Source organism: Poecilia reticulata, linkage group LG14 (genome assembly GCF_000633615.1).
Source record: "Poecilia reticulata strain Guanapo linkage group LG14, Guppy_female_1.0+MT, whole genome shotgun sequence".
NCBI lineage: Eukaryota > Metazoa > Chordata > Actinopteri > Cyprinodontiformes > Poeciliidae > Poecilia > Poecilia reticulata.
This window is the reverse complement of record NC_024344.1, coordinates 14,491,496-14,507,616: the sequence shown is the minus strand read 5'-3', so window position 1 is coordinate 14,507,616 and position 16,121 is coordinate 14,491,496. Positions and strand designations below refer to the sequence as shown.

At 37.8% G+C, this 16,121-nt stretch overlaps 3 protein-coding genes across 3 annotated transcripts in view; 2 read left to right on the top strand and 1 right to left on the bottom strand.

Annotated features, from left to right (window-relative positions):
- The window catches only part of LOC103476162 (growth-regulated alpha protein-like), a 5,699-nt gene extending 5,006 nt beyond the window's left edge, over positions 1 to 693 (top strand). The window contains exon 5 of the mRNA XM_017308516.1: positions 679 to 693. Within this exon, the coding sequence (XP_017164005.1) occupies positions 679 to 693 (15 nt within the window). The remainder of the gene's footprint in view (positions 1 to 678) is intronic.
- An 8,390-nt stretch (positions 694 to 9,083) lies between these two features.
- Positions 9,084 to 12,795, top strand: LOC103475941 (permeability factor 2-like). Its single transcript, XM_008427939.2, has 3 exons — positions 9,084 to 9,242; positions 10,755 to 10,890; positions 12,357 to 12,795. Exons 1-3 carry the CDS (start codon positions 9,191 to 9,193, stop codon positions 12,481 to 12,483), a joined length of 315 nt encoding a protein of 104 aa, XP_008426161.1. The 5' UTR covers positions 9,084 to 9,190; the 3' UTR covers positions 12,484 to 12,795.
- Positions 12,796 to 13,665: 870 nt separating this feature from the next.
- trmt10b (tRNA methyltransferase 10B) overlaps positions 13,666 to 16,121 on the bottom strand; it is a 6,082-nt gene continuing 3,626 nt past the window's right edge. The window contains exons 6-8 of the mRNA XM_008427938.2: positions 15,199 to 15,266; positions 14,935 to 15,058; positions 13,666 to 14,857 (exon numbers count right to left, since the gene is read on the bottom strand). Of these exons, the coding sequence (XP_008426160.1) occupies positions 14,727 to 14,857; positions 14,935 to 15,058; positions 15,199 to 15,266 (323 nt within the window). The 3' untranslated portion in view covers positions 13,666 to 14,726. The remainder of the gene's footprint in view (positions 14,858 to 14,934; positions 15,059 to 15,198; positions 15,267 to 16,121) is intronic.

Genomic DNA, 16,121 nt, shown 5'->3' with positions numbered 1-16,121 from the left:
TGATCTTCACAAGCTGAGGTAAAGATGAACTCTGGGATCCAGTGCATCGTTCTTCTGGCCTGCATCGCCGTCTGCTCCTCAGCTAGTAAGTGTGCCAAAATATTCTACAGTCATGAAACCTGTGATTAAAAATGTTCATAATTAAACCACATCTTAATTTATGCTGTCATTTGTTCTCCAGGTATTATGAGGTGCCAGTGCATAAATACAGTTCCAGCAGTAAGGCGCAATCGTATCGCTGATGTGAGAGTGCATCAACCTGGTCCATCCTGCAGCAAACAGGAAGTGATGTAAGTATCTTCAAGAGCAAATAATGACAAAACAAATAAAAGTTGTTTTATTTAAATGTTTTTTCATATCTTGCAGTGTCATCCTGAAAGATAAAACCAAACTCTGCCTTGACCTTGACGGACGTCAGGCTCAAGACATTATCAGATCACTCCTGAAAAAAAAATAATTGTAAGTGGGATTGTTTTATATGAATGTAGTTGTTTTAGTAGCTGTAGTTCATGGTAGCCAGTGTGCACAAACAGACATATCCGAGTTAGTTTCTAACTACATGTCATATCACTGATCTGCGATGATTCTGTTTTAAATCAGTTTAATATTTTGTAAAAACACTTGCGTGAGTTTCAGGTGTGATTCAAAGTGCTTGACCTTGATCTGTTCCTTTCACAGGCAGACAAAGGCTGAGAAGACAAGCAGAGTCAACACAAAAGCAACTACTGCAGCAACATCAGCAGCATCAGCAACATATCAGTAATTTGTTTTAAATGCTCCACATCCAGATGCCTGTTTGCTGCCGTCCATGTTGTTAATATCAACTCAGGAAAGAACTGAAACAGTGAAAAGAAGTTTTAGTTGTCATGAAGTCTGAGCACAACTTGACTTTCAAATCTGTCATTTCCTTTGTGTGATATTTTAATGTGATATAATTTAATTAGTTGATCATTTAAATTCATGGATGTAATTTTGTTATTTATGAACAACGGCTGTTTAATGTCAGCATTTATTTGTATAATTTGAAGTATTTAAATATGTATTTTTCTTTTTTACTATTCAAATTCACTTGCTATAAAATGCCAGGTGAAAACATATTTTATAATAAACAACAATTGATAGAAACACAAACATTGTCTTGTTGGCAGTTTGTCTCGAGTTTGAAGCTGCATTAATTCATAGCTTAACTCACCTGCAGGGACAAGAGCGAACCCCAGAGTACAACATGAACAGAGTTGGGTCAAAACGTCACAATCTGAACACGAATCTTTAACAGGAAATGATTTCCCTCAAATTTCACAAAAAGATTCACTTTTATTACACATGTTCACGTAAGCTATCTTTAAGAAGCATTGTGACAGACTTTGTGCAATACGAACTGAAAGTGGTTGCATTATGATGCAACTCAATTTGGTTCAGCAGAACTGAGTTGCTAAATGACAACAAATGTCAGCTTGAGGCCACTTCACCAGAACAATCAGATCCAGTTCCAACCCATTTTATAAAAGCTCATTTGCTCTAAACTGAAGTGACGCCCAGCTGCTTCCAATATGAGCCAATCATGCAGTCAAATCCAGTGGCATACAGTTCAGCGCTAGTAGAGAGACTATATATACCACCTTCTGTCAAATTTTAATCCGAGTTTGATGGATTAAACGTTAACAAAGCCCGCCCCCTTTAATTACCCCCTCCCCCATAGGACGTTTGTGACCTCCTGACCTTCCCCTATGGAAACTTTGTAACCTCCCCCTTCCCCCCATAGAACGTTTGTGACCTTGTGACCTTCCCCTATGGAAACTTTCTGACCTCCTCCCCTCCCCCCATAGGACGTTTGTGACCCTGTGACCTCCGATACCCTTCAGTCAAATTTTAATCGGATTTTGAAGGATTAATTGATATTAAACCCCTCCCCCCTTCCTGTGACCAGAAATTCCCCCACGAACAAAGACTTTAATCATACGGAAACTTTGTAACCTCCTAACCTCCCTCTGTGACCATCTGCTCGGTTAACTCCTCCCGAACTCTTTGAATTAACCAACAGAATCAGAGGCAGAGGGTTTGACCTTTTTAGGGTTTCAGTTATAGTGTCGAAAAAATCAAGCACTCTACTGCTAAGTTATTCAAGAACTTTGCAATGTATGGAGCTAAACGAGTTCATCCGGCTGCTGAAAATAAAGAACCTGTCTCCTCTGCATCATCTGATACGGATTCGGAGTTACCTAGCCTGAGAACATTTGCTAGAACATTTGCTATATGGTGGCATTTTTTAATGACAGACACACACGCACGCACACGCAGCATGACATTCTGTTTAAAACCTGAGATAGTTACATTATTCCAAATCTAATTCAACATGGTTTAGAATATAGTATATTTATTTATTAACTTACAAGTAAATGATTCCTATTGGTTAATTCAAAGAGTTCGGGAGGAGTAAACAGCGAGCAGATGGTCACAGAGGGAGGTCAGGAGGTTACAAAGTTCCCGTATGATTAAAGTCTTTGTTCGTGGGGGAATTTCCGGTCACAGGAAAGGGGGAGAGGTTTATTATCAATTAATCCTTCAAAATCCGATTAAAATTTGACTGAAGGGTATCGGAGGTCACAGGGTCACAAACGTCCTATGGGGGGAGGGGAGGAGGTCAGAAAGTTTCCATAGGGGAAGGTCACGAGGTCACAAACTTTCCATGGGGGAAGGTCAGGAGGTCACAAACGTCCTATGGGGGAGAGGGAGGGGGGGTAATTAAAGGGGGCGGGCTTTGATAACATTTAATCCATCAAACTCGGATTAAAATTTGACAGAAGGTGGTATATATAGTCTCTCTGCTAGTGATTATACCAGCATTTTTCAACCTTTTTTGAGCCAAAGTACATTGTTTTAATTGAAAAAAAATCACGAGGCACACCACCAACCAAAAATGTAAACAAAGATACTCTGTAGCCGCCTATATTACATATATAGCCATTCTTTTCAAAGTGTCTTGAATAGGAATCAAGTAAACACAAAAATTTATTTTTTATCATATTTTACATTTCTTATTTCAAATTGCACTCAACATGTCCACTTCAAAAATACACCTGAACAGAGCCACAACACTGTGGTGTGTGATGCATGTATGTAGTAACATTCATGCTTCACTAATTCTCTTGTTTTAATGTAAAATGCTCTGTACCTGCTGCCATCTAGTGATAATAAAATTACATGATTACGCAGCTACTCACTTACTACAGCAAAGACACTCAAAGATGGCATTATTTGTAGATAATTAATTCGTTTTCAAAAAATCTTTTAAGACCAATTACCGTATTTTCCGGACTATGAGCGCACCATACTATAAACCGTACCTTCACATTTTTTGGATGTTCAAATGGTTTTCTGTCAACATAAAGAAATAGTAAAGAAAGTCAAGCTGATGACCTGCTCTTTGTTGACTGAAGCTAAATTACTTCTGAAGCAAGAATGTGGTGACAGTGGAGAGGAATGACTTAGGAGAGAAGAAGAAGAGACTGGAGGAGCAGGGATTGGTCTAAAACTACACAGAAACACACATGGTTAATGTCAATTAGAGTTTAGATCTAGAGCTTGAGCCAGACCCAAAATACAGACAAAATACAGAAACACGCAGTCAGTTCACTCAAATCATGTCCACAGTTTCAAAGCGTAACACGTGCACTTCGATTAGTTGCGAGTTGCAGTCGACCGTGGCTGAAAATTACACTTGTTAAAAAGGTTTTCTACCAAATGAAACCCAAATGACTTGCAGTCAAGTCGGTAACCGCACAAATCTCTCCTCCCACTGAACGAGTGAACAGTATATGAAACACCACTGGATGAAATGCAGCAAGTTAAAACAGACCAAGTGTTGCCTTAACCGCTGCCTTAAGCACGCACTCCCCGCACCCCCCCAAAAAAAGTCATTTATTTGGCAAACAGCCTAGTATAAATGAAGGAAATGAAAATGTGTGAGAAGAAAGCTGGCAAAGGGCTGAAGCTACCGGCTCTCACAGACGTCACCGTGTCTCTGGGAACAGACGGCGTGCCAAATCATCTTCAACACAGCAGAAGTTTTGAAAACTGCAAATCGTTCCCATCCGGCTCCATGTCAGATTTGTGCAGTTTTCTGCAGACGAACATAAAAAAAAACATTGTTTGAAGACGACAGAGGAGTGCAAAAAGAGTTTTAAAAACAGTAAAGCAGAGAAAACTGAGAAAGGATACTTTGTTGTTGGTGGTGTTGGTGTTGTAGTGAAGAGTGAGAAATGAACAGACTTCTAAAGCTGAATGCACGAACCTAAAAAAAAAATGTTTGTCGAAAAAAAACAATCTAGTCAATATATATCAGATCTTTTTATTTTTTTTAAAAAAATATGTTAAGTCTCTGCAAAATTCACTTTATGGTTCTCAAAATCTCTTTCATTTTTGTTCTTAAATCTATTTTGTGAATAATTGGAACCTGATAAAACAACCTACTTTATTTTAAATTATTCAGAAAAGGCCACATTCCTGTTTATTACTCTGTACTTCAAAAATAGCATGGAGAAAAAAATAACAAAATATAGTAAATAATAATAATTTAAAAAAAAAAACCTACATATTGTACATTTGAAAAATGATGTTTTTGGACGGCCTGACATAAAAAGTTTGAAAACTCCTGCAGTAGTACAGTGTCGTCTATTAGAGTTTGGTATTTTCCAAACTGAGACGTTTTCAAAAAGAAGTTTAAATATTTAAAGCCAGAGCAGTAGACTGGACTTTTACAGCAGAATAATCTACCTAAGCACAAAATATTAGAGTGAGTTTCAAATGCCTGCCAGAACTTGTGCACAGTAATGAGCAGACAAGTTGTTTTTGCGACACATGGTTTATAACAAGAAAAAAGAAACACAGGCCAAGCAGAATAACTACTGCTATAATTATCACCCTGCAGCAGTTTTCCAATGATAAACAGTGAAAGCTCTTTCACATTATCATTGCAACATCGCTGAGCAATTAAACTCACTTGTCTGAATTCACATGAACTGAGAAGCTGTGAAATGTTACACATTAGAGAAAATATTAGCCTTTCTATGAGAATCTGTTTTTTTTAGAGATTTAAAGGACTTAAAGGTTTGGCGTAGCCACAACCAAAGGCCAATTAACACATTTTCAACAACTGTTAGTCAAAGTCTTTAACTAAACATATTGTTCCCAGTGGCGGAGCTAGACTTTTAAAGTTGGGGGGGCCAAGGGGGGCCCCAGAGGTCTGGGGGGGCAAAATTTTAAAATGTGTGTGCGCACATATATATATATATATATATATATATATAATTTTTTATATATATATATATATATATAATTTAAAAATAAATTAACTGAATATTTGGTTATTTTTTAAGCCCCTCTGTCATTTGACATGTTATAATTAACACCTTTGACTGGCGCACATGGAGACATGATAGACTTTTACGCAAAGAGTTCATCGCAGAGGAAACTAAAATCAATCACATTAAAGATCCTTTCTGAATATTATCTCATGGACTGAAATGCGTCTTTCTGACCGGAAGCTGACAGCGTGTTGAAGAGTTATGTACACCTTGGTTAGGAAGCTCTGTTTTGACAGGTAATTTGACAGGTAAAAGTAGTTCTGGTCGGACCTCACAGCAGCTGCCAGACCCCAGATCCTGACTGGTGACACAGAGACCGTTCGACCGAGGGCCCAAAGTGTCAAAATTATTAATTCAAGATTCTGTTTTTCCAAAGGAGATGATTTACATTTCATCTCTGACAGCTTATTTGATTTCATCATCCACGTTTAACTTCGGTTCGGTTTCGCCAAGTTACGTCGATTATTCTCGTGTATCTACACAGATTTATTACCAATCTGAGCAGTGAAGCACGGACATTAAAATCTTATTTTGTTTTTCAATAGGTGGTAATTTTGCTGAGTCATCCTGTGATACATCATTCTAATTCCTTGCAGTCATGTGGTGTTGAGTTTTTTTATTATTATAATTTTTTTTTTTTTTTACTGACCCACTGTGGTTCCTCGTTTTTGACACAAACGCCTGCTGAAGGACACGTGCTCGTAATCATGAGGAAGCGACGCTGCTTAGGTGAAACCGCGGCGATCATAACAGCCTCTACCGCTGAGGCTGGACGCGGTTTCACTGTCTGAATATTCATCCCTCTGTCTGTCTGCTTCGACAGGATCCTCCTCATAATAAAAAGTGTCTGTGGAGGGCATCAGTTAAATATGTAACACCTAAATTCAGAGTGGATTTTCTTCATCAGTCATGAGAAATCAGAAATATTGAGTAAATGTGAAGAAGAGATGATAAATTAACTTTTTCAATAAATAAAAATAAAACTACGTTTTTGTCTTATAATTACATATATAAACGATGCTTGCAGACATTTTATACCAGCTCCAACTTCCTCCATAGTTCTACAGGTTTTCAGGCGAAGAGCACAGCATGATGCTGCCACCACCATGCTTCACATTGGGGTTGTATATTTAGGGAAGGGCTGCACAATCACCGTTTGGAATCCAATAACTGCTGGCTAATATATTCCAAGTGTTATAAACTTACATTTTTCACACTAATGTAAAATTTAGCCAGTTGGACAGAGTCCCAAAGTTAAGAGTTGACACTGGATTCTTTAGCTTTGTTGTCCAAAAATGCTAAAGGTCAGAGTGATGGAACAACCGATAAGAGAGAGGAAAGAAAAAATATATAGACATATATGGAACTGTTTTTTTCATCATAATATTTATCAATATTACAATAATAATGCAATAATATGCAACATTCTCAAAATGAGGTATGATGACTGGAGGGTGACTGTCAAGATGGCGGGAGTGCAGCATCACGTACGGTGGAGTTTTCTGGTGAAAGGTCTCTGTTTTCATGTCGCAATATATCTCAATATGTTTATAAGGTTAGAAAAAAATTAAATGTCAGTTTTTTTTCCAATATCGTGCAGCTCAACTCACGGGGATTCTCAGTGCTGTCCTCAAACCTGACCACAGCAGCATGTTGTGCTCTGTAAATAATAAAAAAAACATGATGATAAACAAGTGGATGACAACAAAACTCATCTCCAGCAGATGAACAGCATCTAAAAGTCTTTAAAAAGAATGAATAAAATCAGAGAACCTGAGAGATGTTCATCTTATCAGCCAAACCTGCTTAATAATAATCTGATTTGTGCTATTTTCCAAACATTTCCACAAACTGTATTTCATTTGAAGCGTAGCTGTAGACGGTTTACCAGGTTAGCCGTCCTAAAACCAGCCTGTCTCTCCATCATCACAGTAAAGCTAAAGCTAAAGCACCACAGACTGAAATAAACACCACAACTCCATTGCTATGTTAGCAGATGCCGACTCCTTGGTGGCCTTTGAGATTTTCACAAATGATTACAGAGCGTTGCTTGCAGGATGCCGAGACAAACCATGGAGCCATTTCTGTGAGGACAGTCAAGTAGAGGGTTACACAAGGAGCAACAATCGATTTATTTACTATTTCTCTCTCTTTAAGTTTGGATTTTTTTTTATTTTAGATGATCTGTGGAATGAAAAAGTAATTTCTGCCCACATTAGGGAGGCACTTGGACAAAAATAAAAGTCAGTTAATATAATCTACTGCTGGTCTGTAATGTCTAGGAGAGACTTTGGGTCAGTTGAGTCCTTCCTACTTATGTTTTGTACCTGCAAGCAAATAATTTCTCATCCACATATTTAGCCATTACATATCAATCAATTTCACTTTACAGTGCAGCATTTTCACAAATTTTGCAGCTGAATAATAATAAAAAGCTCAGATCTCTTGAGCTAATTCTATAAAATTTGAAGAATGTTTTGCACTTCACTTTATCTTCTCTTGTCTTCGTTCTTATCTTCTCTTTTGAGGGGTGGGTGTTTATCGTATGGTCTATAATTTATCATAAAAAAAAATTCTCATCAGAAATAAGAATTTTGATTTATTGTTGTCATAATAAGATATTGGTGTTAAATAAAATTTAAAAAAACTGACAGTACGGTCAGAAAAGTTATATTTTGCTATTTTCTCTGTGCTTTGTTCCACAAGAGCAACAATTAGCACCAGTAAACTCTAAAATATTATTACATTTGGACAGTTTAGTGGTATAAATCAGATTTTTTTTTTTTGTCAACTAAATTGAGTCCTGAAGAAACCTTTTTCAGGCGTGAATGTGTTTCAAGAACAATATTTCTATTTGTGGAGTTAAGAATGTTGTGCCACACAGTCATCATGCTGCAAAACTAATTATTTCCTAAAAATAAGTAATAAATAGTTGTTTTAAATTAATATTCTTTGTCGTTATCACGATGCTACCACAAAATATAGCAATAAAATTCTAAGTCCATATCGTCCACCACCTCTACTTCAGAACATGTAGCCCTAATTTAAAGGTTAATAAAACACCATCTGAGTAAATTACGTTTTTAACTGAGTTTAAGGCAGTAAAAGTTCAATTTGATTGAAGACGCCTTAAACTTCATTCAAGTGCTGAAAAATGCTTCGGAAAAACAGAATAATACTTATTTAAAGTCAATTAAATTAGCTAAAATACCTCGAAGAAACTAACAATGCAATGAAAAAAAACACAAAACCATTCAGCAACAACAAAAAGAAACTAAAACTACCAATAAGGTCACTGTAGTTTACTGTACTATTTGTGCAATACTGGAATAAACCCCAACAACCAACAACAACAGCGCCTCAGTTTCATACTGTCAGATAAACCAAAAATGTTTACAAAACTGGACCAGATGATCACGCCGCCTTCTGGAAACAGACGTGGGCGGGAGGCTGAATTCATCTGCAGATCCACAACAAGCAGATAAGAGGAAGAGAAGCTGCTGTGGGAACACACACAGCCTGCTAAATCTGTCTGAATCATTTCTGTGGCTGCGGGACAAGAGGCGCGCCGTGTCCTAACCTCAGCGGGGCCTTCGGTCGTTCCCTGAACCCACCGTCCCATGACTCTCTGCTGCTGCACATGTGAACACACCAAAGTGAAACCGCACACATGCACCACTCTGGGTATTGTTCTAATTTTGAGATGAGCACATGACCCCCCCGTGTGTATAAGTATTGGAGTACCAAGGCAAAGGGTTTCAGTAGACTTGTGTTTTCCTCTGTTTTCTTCTTTGGCAAAGATCTCAACAAGCAGCCGGTGGAACAAGATGAAGCTCTGCGTTGTGTTTGTGCTGACGGCCCTGCTGGTGCTCGCTGACGGTAAGAGGCGCAGAAACGCTGACGTAAAGTCCAGGAACGGGGCGACTTTCCAGGGAAAGAGCAAGCAGTTGGAAGTGTTTTGTCATTGTAAGATGAACTGCTAGAAGGAATATTTACCTCCATAAACATTGTGCTTATTAGGACACAAGATGGAAACACTCTGGTGCTTTTGCGATAAATATTTAGGAGTTTAACAAGGAATTGGAAACCGTATGTCACATTTTTATTTATTTTTGACAAGAAATGACTTATGCCATTATTAATGTTTTTTCTTTAAGTAAAGATAGTTGATAACAATTTTAGTTCGTTTGTTGGATTGTGAAATGTATATTCTGCCCAAACCAGTTTAAAACCCGGTAAATTAAGAATTTTATGAGCTTGAAATATTATGCAGCAAAAAAAAATTCACATAAAGTCTTTGCAATTAAAAGACAATTTCAAATAAGACTCCACTCCGACCTTGAGATCACCTTCGTGCAAATCTGACCTTTGCTCTTCCGAGTCACATCCCGTCATGAGCGCGTGTGAAACCGCTCTCGTGGAGCGATGTTTCGTCACGCAGCACCGCCTGCTGAACAAAACTGGCCTGCGTTCAGCGGGGAACGTGGAACTGGGCTTGTTGCGTTGTGTGAATTTTAACGTTCGAGTTGTAAAATGTCAGGAAGGCAGCTGGAGGACCAAAAAGAGGAAGCAGAGTGGTTTAATTTCACAAGCAGCTGGATGTGATGAAACATGCTGGTAAAAGTGGGAGTTGCCACGGTTTGATTTATGAATTGGAAGTTTATTTAGATCCTTATTTAGATCCAGAAGGAGAGTTTGTTCTTCCTTCTGTGCAGCAGAATCCAAATCTCCACATTTTGTCATTTTACAACCAGAAATGTCTCTGCAGATTAGGACTTTGTGGAAGAGGGTGTAAGGAGAGCTCCTTTTGTGAAAAAAAAAACATGTAGAGCAAGATGTTCTGGTCTAGATCAAAGGGTATTCATATAAACATATGGCCCAGTCAAAGTACAGAAGTAGAATCTCTAGGAAGCCTTGGAAATAGTCTGACTGAGCCTGAGCTAAAATGAAAAGGCAAAAATGTCTGTAGATGTGCAAAGCTGGTAGAAACTGTAACCGTAAGCTCAAGGAAGCGAATACATAATGTTTTCTATTTTTTTATGCAAAAAAATAATAATTTTAAACCATGGATCATTTCATTATTTCAACTTTTATGTTACTGTTTTATTTTTGTAGTAACATAAACAATAAAATACCTTACAGCTTGTATTTGTAACCTGCAAAAATGTGGAAAAAATATTCAGAGGTATCAATTATTTTTCAAGGTTCTTTAGCCAATTTTATTTTATTTTATTTTTTTCATTTAGTTATGCAAGTTATCACGAGATGTTGAGATTTATGACCTCTCCCAGGACCCGTAATTAGTTAAACACCGTCAGTTTTGGCTCACGAATGAAAATAAGACTCAACAGGCCTGTGTGTTTTACGGAAACTCTGTCTTCCGTCTGACAGGAATGCCGCCCATCAGCAGGGATCTCAACACGCACTGCAGGTGCCTGCAGGTCGAGTCCAGGATCATCCCTGCGGAGAACCTGAAGAGCATCAAGCTGGTCCCCGAGGGGCCCAACTGCGCCGAAACGGAAGTCATGTGAGTGAATTGGGAATTTTAAAAAAATAGTTTGGTTTTACGTCGCGATATGCTGCAGCTAAGATCGATTTAATTTAGGTGTTAAACTAGTTGGTACAAATCACTTTTAAATTCATCTTATGAACAATGCACATCAAAACAAAAGCTTGCATTTGATTGTATATAAAGATGCTTTGCCTTTACGTGGAAACAAACAAATTCAATTTGATTCATTTCAAATACAGTTAAGCACATATTTTATTTAAAACACAGTTATGGTTTTTTTAAAAAAAATAAGATTCAGGCAGATTCTACCATGAAGGCATATTATTATTATTATTATTATTATTATTATTATTATTATTATTATTATTATTATTATTATTATTATTTATTTAGTTATTTATTTATTATTATTATTATTATTATTATTATTATTATTATTATTATTATTATTATTATTATAAGATTAGAGTAACATAAGAGTATTGCTGTTATCAGCTTCCATACTGGTTCAACATTAAACACAACAGTAAAATACAAGTAGAGCCATTGATCTCAAAAAGATCATTCTGCTTATGTTTGCATATCTATTAAGTATTTGCCTGTAAATATGCCACTCAAATGTTATTTTCGGTCGACATTAAGTGACATTAATATGATTATATGACTGTAACACTTAATGCCGATTGCCTCCCCTGATAAAGACATGTACAAACAGTTGAAATTAATTCATATTTTATGAAAACACCGTAAATCTGAGAAAAACCAACAGTTAAGTCGAGAGAATTTGTTCTGTGGAGGAAGAATCCCGCACCAGGAAATCAGTTGTTTTAGCACTAAATCTTGTTAATCACTGGAACATTTCCATCCACCAGTGGCGCAACTACACATTATTCAGGTGGATGCGAAAAAGTAAAATGCCCCACCCCTCTTCCCCCCCAAAGGAAGGTTGAAGGAGCGTGGAAACATACGCTCGCTCTTATAATATCTTATAAACATACGCTTATAATTCAAAATGGACTGGTGCTCAATAAAATAAAATAAAATAACATAAAATAAAATAAACACTGACTCAAATACAGTATCCTGATCAGATTAACTCTGATTCACATTGCAGTCGGACTTTTTGTAACCCAACTGTTCAGAATAATCTTCCAACGTGCCCTCATTGGGCACGAGGATCGTGAAATACGTCTCCCAACTGCATGAGATGACTATGAAAGATTACAAACGACATCTGCTGAGTCACTCGTAAAATCCACACAGTCCTGGAGATGTTAGATATCATCAGATAAAACAATCAGCCTGGATCACTGCTGGATGCATGGTGGAGCTGATACGGTGTGTGTAAATTCCTCTACATGTAGGCGTTTTCCACCCACTCCACTCATTTGGAGTGGGCTTTTTTTTTTTCTTTTTTTTTTAGATTTGTTTCATCCATGAATTTGACATTAGAGTAACGCTGCTCTCATTCTGTCGGTCAGAGCCGGGCTGGTGAGCGGGGAGAAGGTGTGTCTCAACCCTCGGTCCGCCTGGGTGAAGAAGCTGGTCCAGTTTGTCCTGGAGAAACAGACCCAGAAGAAGAAAGCCGCTCCCAAGACGAAGGCATGAGGATTATCCTGCACGCCTCCAAACGCTGATACCTGAGCCATGATTTTACCTGTTTCATTACATCATTTTCTTATCTCCACTTTTTTATATATATATATTTTTAACTCTTAAGATGTTTCTGTTTTTCACTTTTTTTTATATATATAACCTTTCATATACAAACGCCGTACGTAGCAAATATGTAGCTTTCTAACATGAAACTCTCATCCAGTAGCAATAAATCAGTGCAGCTTTGGTGAGAAAAACTCATGAATTGTTTTTGTTTGTTTCTTTAATGTGAGGCTTTAATAAAGTGTTGCTTCTTGTATTAAATGTTGCACTTTTCTTTCTTTGGTTGTAAATCATGTCACCGTTAAGCACATCGTTAACTTGAGGCTCGTTAAAACGTGCAGGACGTTTATTAGATCCAGCCATCAGGTCTGGTTGGGTTAGGTTGGGTTTTACTGGACTGGATGAGAAAACCGTAACATCACTGAACATTTAAGAATCATTTCATCCAAATTTGAGTTAAAATTCTCACATTTGAATGCTTTGAACTTCAACTCAACGTTTACTTACTCGAACACAACCTGGGCATATAGGGTGTTCTCATTATCACTGCAGAGAAACGTTTTCTTTTTCTTAGACATGTAGTTCCTTCATATAATGACTGAAAATTACAGTAGCTCTGTAGTAATAACCCAATAAACAATAATAAATACAATTGTGTTTCAGATCCTCAAATTAGCTTCAGGAGCCCCTTAAACATATTTACCTTACTTGAGACTTTTGAGTTTTTGAGATTAATTTAAGAAAATCTGTGCAACAGTCGCACTTTGAGGCAGCCATGTTGGATTTTTATAATAAAAGATAATGATAGACCTCTGACCTAGAAACTGAAAAGTATTTTCTTTCTGACTGAAACTCAACCACAGTTATTTTATCTCATAACATTCCCACTCTTGGGCCAGTACCATAATCAGAAAGCTTGGTTAAAAACATAATTTATTGTTTGGCTTGGCTTCGCAGCATCCCTCCCATTAAGCTCCGATAATAAATGGACAGACAGTGGGGACTTTCTGGAACTGGTCGTGTTCCTAGGAACACGCTTGTTGCGACAGAGCAGCGTTGAGAGAAAAAGGCGGTGCTGAGAGTTTCACATAGCTCATGTAAACAGTGTCAGTAGACGGTAACAAGACTTGATTCTGCTTCAAAGCAGTTTATTTTTGATAAAGGATGTGAATTTAACGCCTTAAACTCAGACTGAATGGAACTGACTCCACTGCTGCCAATCGCCCAAAAAGCTTTAAATAAACTGAGAATATAAAAAAAATTTTCATTAAAAAAAAAAAAGTCCAAACTAAATAAACTAACAAGTGTGTTTATGTTCTTACCTTCTGCACCAGAAAAAAAACCTGTGTTACTCCTGATTGTCTCTTTTCTATTATAAAATATGTAAGTTAAAAGATGCTTTCAGGGTTTCCTGCTTTTTTTTACCATCAGTTTGGAGAGAAAAACTTGAGATGCTTTAAGGTCTAAGCCGACATTTAGACAAACAAAACTGAATTTGAGGAAGTTTCTTTGCTGCTCGGAGATGCAGTCGTGTTCCTCAGCTTACCTGAGGTTGTCTTACAGGTGAGGCATCATAGATCGTTTCTGACCTTTCCCCCCCACAAGCTCATCTTCCACAGTTTATCTTTTCACAAGCAGAAGACAAAGTATAAAATGTTTGGGTTTGGGTTGTTTTTTTTTTGTGACAGCATGTTTGGGCATTTGACTCATTCCCATCAGACTCTTTTTTTTTTTCCTCACTGAGAATTAATTTGACATTTTTCCAAGGAAAAACAATCAAAGTTCAGGGAGAGGCAATGCCAACAAAAACATCTTGCACTACGCAAAGAGACCATTGTAAGTTTTGACAGTAGTGATAAATAATCCCACGGCCTGAAGCGGTTAAACCGGTGTAGAAGATGTATGGAGAAATGTATCATTTTTAAAAGTATGTGAACAAAATAAACTGCTTGAATTTATCCTTTTTCCTACATGTAATAAACACTTCAGTACGACGGCATGTCTTACCATCTGTACGCTGACGACACGCAGCTTTATGTCAGATTTTCTGCAGGTTTCCTCTCCAAAGCTTCAGATTTAATCATTTGGTGCCAAGTAGCATAAAACATAAACATACCACAGTGTACCAGGTAATATTAGGAGTCGTTGACGCTTGTAGTCCTTAAAAAAACCCTAATAACTCATTCATTCACTCATTGCTCCTCAACAGGAAAACGTGCTGAGTTTTCCGGTGAGATGACGTAACCCTTTCCTGCAGGAAACCACGTCTGCAGCGCCTGTGTCCAGCTGCCGGTCTCCGAGAACATTAACAGGATGTCAAACACTGTGGACGAAAGAGACAACATTCAAAATAAATGGGAAAAAAAAAAATCTCTCTCGCAGACGGGCGTTATGGCTTGCCTTGATTAACGGCGAGGATCTTGGAGTGGAAATTCTTTGCGTTGTTTTTCTTCACCATGCACTCGTCCACAGGGAGCCTGGCGGTGCGGACGCTCAGCTCCGCGGCTCTGGAAAGGCTCAGCTTCTGCAGCAGAGAGCCCGCAAGGCAGAAAACTAACTCGGTTGTTTATTTATTTGTGAGCCAAAGCGAACAGTGAAGGGGCTGGGCTCATGAAAACCATCAAACTCTGAGCTGGTTTCTATTTTTAAATGTGCTGATTTTACCTTCTGGATGCTTTCGTCCACCAGGCCGCCGAGGACGTAAACTGTGTCAGCGTCCACTGTCTGCAAAGCTGTGATAAGTGATAAAACATCGCGGGCATAAGCAGAACTTCTTCAACATTTAATGTCGCTATCATTTTACTAAACATTTCTATGTGAGACAAATAAAGTTGCTAGAAATATTCGCTGTTGCGTTGCAGCAAGAAGGTTCTGGGTTCGAATCCCAGCCCAGGTTCTTTCAGTACGGAGTGTGACATTAAGTTAATTCACCGTGTATTGAAACACGAGAAAATACAATGGTGAAATGAAGAATAAACACTTAAATGATCATATTTTCTTTAACCCTCCTATTATGTTGCGGGTCAAATTGACCTGTTTCAAAGTTTAAAAATATTTTTAAAATAGTTGCAAGTATTTTTATTGAATGAAACCTTTTCTATTTGTCTTAATAGGTGAACTCTACATATAAATTGAAAATTTATTCATTTTACACATTTGCAGCCCCCCCTGCGTCTACTTGTTACATCGATACTGTTCGGGTCAATTTGACCCGGCAGTCAAGTTAAAGTGCAAAAAAAGATTAAAAATGTCCAATTCTGTTTGTTTCCTTACAGCTATGAACCTTATTTCACCACACACACACAAACACAACACAACACACCACACACCACACATACACACACACACACGCAGACACACACAAACCCATTTTCTCCCTGCTCTCTTTGCTTCACGATGAACTGCGAGAAAGCAGGTGTTCATATAACTTTTGACGGGAACCTATTCTGTTCCCGTGGGTAAACTCCACCCACACTGAGTGGACACTCAGTAGAAGTGGAGGAAAACATAAATACTCTCTGCATGACTCATTTATCTTGATTTTAATTGGCGGGTCAATTTGACCCGGAACAGTATGTGTGTCTCAA

Bases quoted from the DNA above. Each gene is read 5' to 3' on its own strand.
- LOC103475941 (XM_008427939.2), top strand. From the start codon at position 9,191: ATGAAGCTCTGCGTTGTGTTTGTGCTGACGGCCCTGCTGGTGCTCGCT. The intron at 9,243-10,754 runs GTAAGAGGCGCA...TCCGTCTGACAG, and splicing joins CCTGCTGGTGCTCGCTGACG to GAATGCCGCCCATCAGCAGG. The intron at 10,891-12,356 runs GTGAGTGAATTG...TCTGTCGGTCAG, and splicing joins TGCGCCGAAACGGAAGTCAT to AGCCGGGCTGGTGAGCGGGG.